This window comes from Delphinapterus leucas, chromosome X, assembly GCF_059928025.1.
Source record: "Delphinapterus leucas isolate spDelLeu-1000000601 "Yukka" chromosome X, BTC_Dleu_Yukka2, whole genome shotgun sequence".
NCBI lineage: Eukaryota > Metazoa > Chordata > Mammalia > Artiodactyla > Monodontidae > Delphinapterus > Delphinapterus leucas.
The window spans coordinates 37,943,213-37,950,780 of NC_143150.1; the positions used below are offsets into that span (position 1 = coordinate 37,943,213).

Here is a 7,568-nt window from a genome sequence, read left to right on the forward strand (position 1 = left end):
GTGACAGACAGTAGCAATAATATAGCCAGAGCAGCACGGTCCCTGCCAAATCAGGCAGTGGTTGGTTATAGCAGAAAAGTAAGCACCCCTCCCTTGTTCCCACAGGCTGTTTGAGAAAAATAGAAGTCCCTCCTCTCCTTCCCTGTAAGGTAGCTGTCTGTGTTCTGTCCCGCCACAGTCAAAGGCACCTGGACCTCTTTTCCAGCAGCTGCAGGCTGTGGAGTCTTCACTGGGGAAGGTCCAGTCCCTTCAGCACCTCCCATGTCGGGTGACTCTCCTCCAAGTCCAACGTGGAGAAGTCTTTTTCTTCCCCCTCATTAATTTAGTTTGATCATTTGCTGATTGCGTGGTAATATAGAAATTTGGGAGTTATAGAAAAGAATTAAGAAGCAGAAAAACATTCCCATGCATGATCCCACCATCCAGCAACAACCAATATTAACATAGTAGCATATTTCTCTCCTGGCCTGTATAGCTGCACATTTTCTTGACATGGTTGAAATCCTACTACTTCAAAATGATAGCTACCGTTTTACTGCCCGTTTTCCCCTTAAATAGCATTTTTCCATGGCTTTAAGAATTGTTGTTACCACAATTTTAAGTGGAGGCATCATCTTCTGTCTTGCGTCTGCACTGCCATTGGTATAACTTTTAAGACACATAATGCTACAGTTGCCAGACCCGTCCATGAAATTTAGTGCTGCAAGCTAAAGTAATAATAGGCGACACTGTTTGAGGGCTTATTATATGCAAAGTACTCTTCTAAAGGCTTCAAGCGTGTTAACTCATTTAATCCTCAGGCAGTTCTACGAGGCAGGTGCTATTATTATCACCAGGTGATAGAAGCACAACCTGGGATCCAGAGGAGAGGAGTGACTTGCCCAGAGGAACACAGGTAGTGAGTTGCAAACCTGGGGTTTGAACCCAGGCATTGTGACTCTAGAGTCTGTGCTCTCAGCAACTGTAAACTGGCCAGTCCAGGAACCCACTGCAACCATTAAGGCAATTTACAGTCTAATATACAATACACAATAACGTTTTCCAGTCAGGAAAAGTGTTCTCAGGATCCAATACACGTTCTGCCATTGGTTTACACTCTAGACTCATAATACCATTTGTCAGCCATAAATAACAGACCTCTCCTAAGGATGTGAAAAATCTTACGGGAAAGAGGACAGACAGAATAGGGACTTTTGCTTCTCTAAAACGTTACCCTGTATGTGCCAACTATACAGCATCTACCACCTGTAAACTTAAAACTGATTTAGGAGAGAAGTCGCCCATCAAGCGTGTGATTGCGATATTATGGTATAACAGGAGAAAACTGACCATTTGTGTAGCGAGCCTCTCTTACCTCAGAGTAGCATTTTAAACCCTTCTCTCTCCGAAACAGAGACAGATGGTCACTCTTCCAAGGCCCAGAGAGCTCCTTAGTTCCCTTTCTTTCCTCTCCTGCATCTTATAAACCTCCCCATTTCCCCATCCAGTCTGTCTGAGATTCAGTGCTTTCCCTCTCTTGTCCCTGCATCCCCCACCACTGAAGAACAGACGTCAGGACAGTCGACTTGCCCAGCGGAATTCGTCTCCGTGTAGTCCCAGTAGTCCTGAGACTCCGAGTATCTCTCTACATCTCTACAGCCCTGAGAGGGTTCCAGGCTTTTCTCTGCACTGCTCTGCACTTGGTCCTCATTTCCCCTCTTGGGCATCCTCCTGGTTTGGCTCAGCTTGGAATGTAGGTCTTCCAGAGCCGGAGCCCCCTCAAATGAAGCCTGCTCCGGAGCTGTTGCTGGGAAGGAGGCGCCTTCCTGGACCCTCCCAAGACAAGGAAAACCGGACTTTGCTTCTTCCTTACTATTCTCCAACTGAAGCCAGCTTTTCTGGCCCATACTCATCCCTATACTTGCCCTGGAAGACTTGGCCTGCAAAAGAGTCTGAACCAGACTTGTGTATGTGAATGATGCCCAAGCCTGGACTGTCAGGGGCCAAGGAGAAGAAATGACCCTTTTGTTCTTTTTATTCTCCTTCTTACTGCTGCTTTTCTTCCCTACGTTCCCCCCATCGTTAGCAAAGGAAACCTCCTCCAATGAGCCCTGACCCGGAGCCACAGCTGGCCATGGGGTGCTAGCCTGAGCAGTCTGATAAGTAACAACCGACGTTTTATCCTTCTCAGCCTTTTGACCTCTGCTTCTAAGCCCCACGTCGACTCCATCACCAGCAACTTCTGAAGCCCTTGCAGGAGCCGTTGGTAACTGACATGGCTCTGTGGAAGATCCCCAAACCTGTACTCTCAGAGGCCAGGGACTAGCCATCATCTTCTTGTTTTTATTTCTCCCTTTACGGCTGTCTTTCTGCCCTGCTTTTGTCTCCCCCTTAGCCACTAGAGGATCCCTCTCAAGAGAGGGCCAATCTGGACTTGCCTCTGGCAACAGGGCACCAGCCAGTGCCTCCCAAGGCTGAGTGAGAACAGATGTCTTTTCTGTCTCACTGTTCCTCCTTTGCTCCGTGGTTTCACGCCCCACACTAACTTCCGAACTCTTACTTGGCAGAGGCCCCATGACACAAGCGTTACCCAGAACCGGGGCTGCAGAAGACGCCCGAGTCTGCAGCGTCAGAGGACAAGGAAAATATACAATCTTCCTTTCCTTTCGATTCCTCCTTTTATGGCTGTTTTTCTTCCCCACGTTTCCCCTGCTGTTAGCCTCCTGCCATGCAGCGTGATTGGGAGCCGCCTGCGGGCATGGGGCCTCACCTTCCACGTTTAGACACAGACTGAGATCAGACAATTTTTCCACCTCATCACCCTCCCTTGGACCCATGCTTTCCTGCCCCACATTTTCCCCACTACTTGCAGCAAGTGTAGCATCTTCAAGTGCGGTCTGAACTGCAGGCGGGGCTCCTGCGTGCGTGGGGGCTGAGTCTGTGTCCCTCGCCTGGGTCGTCAGAGCCTCCATGGGAGCCAAAATGTCTTTTTCCATGTTTCTTTCCCCCTCCAGCTTTTCCTTGCTTTTGTTTCTGGATCAGTGAAAGTGTTGACCTGAAACAGAGAGAGCAGAAGTAATCCAAAAGGGAAATGTGAGTTAGAGGCAAGGCTAGCAAAATGTCCCTTCTGGAGGGAGAGAATCGAGCATCAGGCTACCTGAAACCATTTGGGAATGGACTGCGTTCAGGAGGTGGGGAACAAGGTAAGGGTGTCAGACACCTGTTCTCACTGGCCGGCGGCTCACTGATGCGGCACTAGATCCACCACAACTTCCCACAGAGGGCTCCACTCCTGGTACAGTAGCACATCTATCAGCGACCCTGGATGACCTCAAAATACTGATGGGTGGTACGATTTTCGATCTTCATCAGCCTTCACTGTCTTCTTTGAAAGTAGAGGACAACACTGGAAAAACAGCAACAACAACAAAATAAAGTTATTTCCATTTGCACCTAAAGGGAATAGAGACATTGGTTAACGGTCAGGTATACATTTTAGTATTGTTACCCTTTGATGCTTCAGATAGCCTCAGGAGACCAAACTGTAGGTGAGAAAGCTCTGGTTGAGCCTACAAAATCAGAGAAAGAAAGCGTCATCAAAATGAGCCTGACCCGATGCCCCTGGGTACCCGTCTGAGCACACTCTTACCTGGCTATCCCAGAAATGCTCTGTTAGAGTTTCCCACGAGGAGGAATTAGTGTACACACCAAGGATCCAGAGAGTCTATATAATCCAGTAGCACAACATTTTTATCATTTGATGAAGAGGAGATTCTGTTCAGTTCAGTATGGTATTAGCATTTAGTTCTCCCTCACTTGTTTCTGATTCTTTGCCACGTTGAAAATCCAGGTCTGGGCTGGGGGCCTCAATGCACTAGCCAATACAATCCATTCTTCATGTATTCTAGATAAGCAGAACTAGAGAGACAGTTCCTATTTCTCAAAGAAGTCCCGCTGCAAATTCCCACCCTTTTTTAAGCTTTCTACTCTACTATATATATGTACAACATAATCTTGGAATGGGCTAATTATTTACATAATATCCTTTCTCTCCGAGCAAATATTTTTTGTTTACCTTTTCACCAAAAAAGAAAAAAAAAAGGAAGAATAAATCAAGGAGGGATCATACTCCCTTTCTCTAGTTATGACTGACACAGAGGACACAATGAGGCCCTTGTGTTTTCCTTTGATAAGAAAATGTAATCACAAAAAAGAGCAAAGCAAGTCCTTGCGTTGAACTAGTAGGTTTAGAAATGGAAAACTTGTTTCTGTTTTTAATCTGGAATGTGTTTCTATCTGGAACGAGAGATGTAGCAGTGTCTATGTGAATGTGATGTCCCTGATGGAGATGGGGCAAGGCCCACTGGACCTTGTCTTGGGTGCTACAAAGGGCCTAGTGCTCTTTTTGTGCAATAGTCTCACCCAGTCCTCTTTGAAGTGCTCCCAGTGTAAGATTGTAGAAGGAGGAATCACACAGCAAAAACTACACACACTGATTATCTATCATGGTTTCCACTTTTTAAACATCTTCCCTGATGCAATGGTTGTATTTTTCACTGATCCGTACATAGGTTAAAGTCGCTGTGCTAAGGCTAGCCTAGCTCATGACAAATGCGGAGGTTATCACTAGATGAAAGCCAGCTGGCTGGCTGCCAAGAGGCCACAATAAGTAAAATTTACCTTGTTCAACACGGTAGAGTCCAAGGTCGGGTCCCCCCACTGAGAGAGGGTCTGTAGTCCAGTGGTGGATATACATTAACCAAGCACACAGAGCCAGGTCTCTGCCTATATTTTCTCTATCCATAGCCACATCCACGTTCCTAACTATGTGTATATCTACCTGAGATACCCTGTCCCCTGGACGCCACGTGGAGGATGACTGCCTACTTCAGGCTCAATAGATTTCCCTCCGGTGTGTTGACCCTTTTGTTCATATAGATTTATTCATTCATACAACAAATATTTACTGAAACTGCCATGTGCCAAGCATGAGGCTAGGTGCAGGGGAGTATATACTTAGGTTTCAGGTTACTTATTTACAGTCATTTTCCATTTTGGTCTCTCTGAAGTGACTACCTTGATTGGAGTTCTACATGTTTTCCAACCTCAGGTCACACATGTACAGACACTCACTTGGTTGGCTCTCAGTGATAGCTAATGGCCTTCCTTGTGTGGGGGTTCTGCTAGTTTAATTATCAGAGGCCCACCTAATTCTTTACCCTTTCTCCAGGTTATTGAGTCCTCCACACTCTTTGCCCCGACTTCCCTTACCGGCATAACCTCTCTGGCTTTTGGATAGGAAGAGAATAACTCCTTTCCAACTTTTCAGTTATGGGGTAACAATTGTTTGATGCCCATTTATTTGTGTGTTATGTGAGAATCCAATTTACATGTGTTGTGGTATAGGAACTGCCTGGTATCCCTCCTTTGATAGGCAGGAACCTATAATTTTAGGCCTAACAGGCAGGGTCCTGTGAGGGGTGATGAGTTGAAATCATGTCCTGAGGGGGTTGGCACCCAGGAAAAAAAGCCTATATCATTTAGGATTCTTTCATTGCAAGAGACAAAAAAGAAAAAAAAAAAAAAGACCCAAACTGGCTTAATCAAAACAGGCAACTTAGAGCTTACCATAAGCTTAATAAGTTCAGGGTTAGGGCCAACTTCATACATGGCTTAATCCACAGTGCAGATTACTTCACCAAGACCAACAGAGATACTTCCCTTTGGTTGGTTTCCATTTTCAGGCTCTTCCTAGAGACCCCTGGTACCTTCAATCTCAAAATGCCTAATCCAGCAGTGGAGTTCCCTTTCCCGGTAGAGCAATGGAAGTCCCTAAATGGAGTCTTGCTGGTACAAATTGGCCTGACATGGGTCGTGTGTCCATCACTGAACCAGTTGTGGATGGAATGTTCCAAAACTGGTTCTCTTCAAATTCAAGAGGGAAATTGGAAAGTAAGAATGAAAGTACATAGTCAGACATGGTTGAGAAAACTGGGAAAGTGAGGAATGAGCTATGGGGAAGTGAAGAAAGCCTAAACCTTAGACATTGTCTTTTTTTTTTTTTTCAATAAGTAGCTTTATTGAGATACAACTCACATACTATAAAAGACATTCCTTTACATTAAATGTAGTGCATTTATCTAAATCAGGAAATTTAAAATTGATGCAATGCTGTTATCCATAGTACATATTCAAATTTGTCATTTTAATGAATATTGTCCTTTCTAGCTACTTTTCCCAATTCAGGATCCAAAACAGGATCATATACTAAATCCATTTGTCATGTTTTGTTAATGTCCTCTAATCCGTAACAGTTCCTCAGCTTCTATTTGTATTTCATGACATTGACATATTTGAAAAGTACAGGCTGGTTATTTTGCAGAATGTCTCTCCGTTTGGGTCTGTCTGTTGTTTTATGATGATTAAGTTAAGATTATGTGTTTTGGACAAAAATACCACTGAAGTTATGTTGTGTCCTTCTCAGTGCATCATATTAGCAGGCATATGATGTCAGATTGTCCCAGTATTTGTAGTGTTAACTCTGATCACTTGATTAAGGTGATGTCCATCAGCTTTCTTCGCTCTAACATTAATATTGTCCTTTTGTAACTAACAAGTCATTTATAGGGAGCTATCAGTTGGTTTTCCTAGGATCAAATAAGATGATATACATCAAGTATTGGCCACAATGTCTGGCACATTGTAAATGTACAAAAAATGTTAGGCATCATCTTTGTTATTATTCATACTATATCATTGTTATTGTGAATCAAAAAGATTTTAAGACCTGGACCTGGTATTCTACACCTTATGTGATATTAAAGGAGAAGTCAGGAATGTAGAACAATATAAGTTAAGGAACTATAGAGTTCAAGTACTTGGTGGTATGGTGGACAGCATGACCTCTGTGGCGATCCAGCCTTGGGATCCTAGATTTTTTATGTGTTTTGAACTACTGGCTGATTACAAGACCCCAGAGAAGGCTGTTGATGCAAGTTAATTAATTTTACACCCTTACTTCGGGTCATCTTTACTTCTCACTATGTTGTATTCCTTGAAATCACATCATTGAAGGATCATTATAAAGTAGGTTACTGGATTCCCACAAGAGCAACAACATAATTAGACGATATGTTCCTGATTAAGCTTGAACTAAATCATAGCTAGGGTGGACAAAGCTAATATGGAACAACCATACATTTAGTCATAACTGTCTTATGCAAAAACAGGATTTTTTTTCTTTTTTCTTTTTTGCTCCAAATCTCAGACAAACTGGACCAGTGTCAAGCCCTTATTCATCCCTTTTACCTGTTACCAGAACTTCTTACCTCTGTTCTGATTTTGGACACAAAAACTTCTAATCTGGTTTCTAACCCTTGTAACCTCTGCCTGAGTTTCAAGTCCATTCTTTCAGTGTGTTCCAGAACTGCTCTCTATTCTAACTTTATACTTTCTTAAACTTTCACTCTTGTCTGAGCATCTCATTCTGTCCACCATCTAGGTTATCTAATTTGTTGGCATATAAAAGTTTTAAATTTTGATTAAGTCCGATTTTTCATTTTCTTTTGTCACTTATGCTTTTATCATAT

General features: G+C 43.5%; 1 protein-coding gene across 1 annotated transcript; it reads right to left on the reverse strand.

Moving 5' to 3' along the window:
- Nucleotides 1-743: 743 nt before the first annotated feature.
- Nucleotides 744-2,975, reverse strand: LOC149744207 (uncharacterized). The gene has a single exon (XM_089903849.1). The coding sequence runs from the start codon at nt 2,973-2,975 to the stop codon at nt 1,500-1,502; it is 1,476 nt and encodes a 491-aa protein (XP_089759975.1). The 3' UTR covers nt 744-1,499.
- Nucleotides 2,976-7,568: the final 4,593 nt, after the last annotated feature.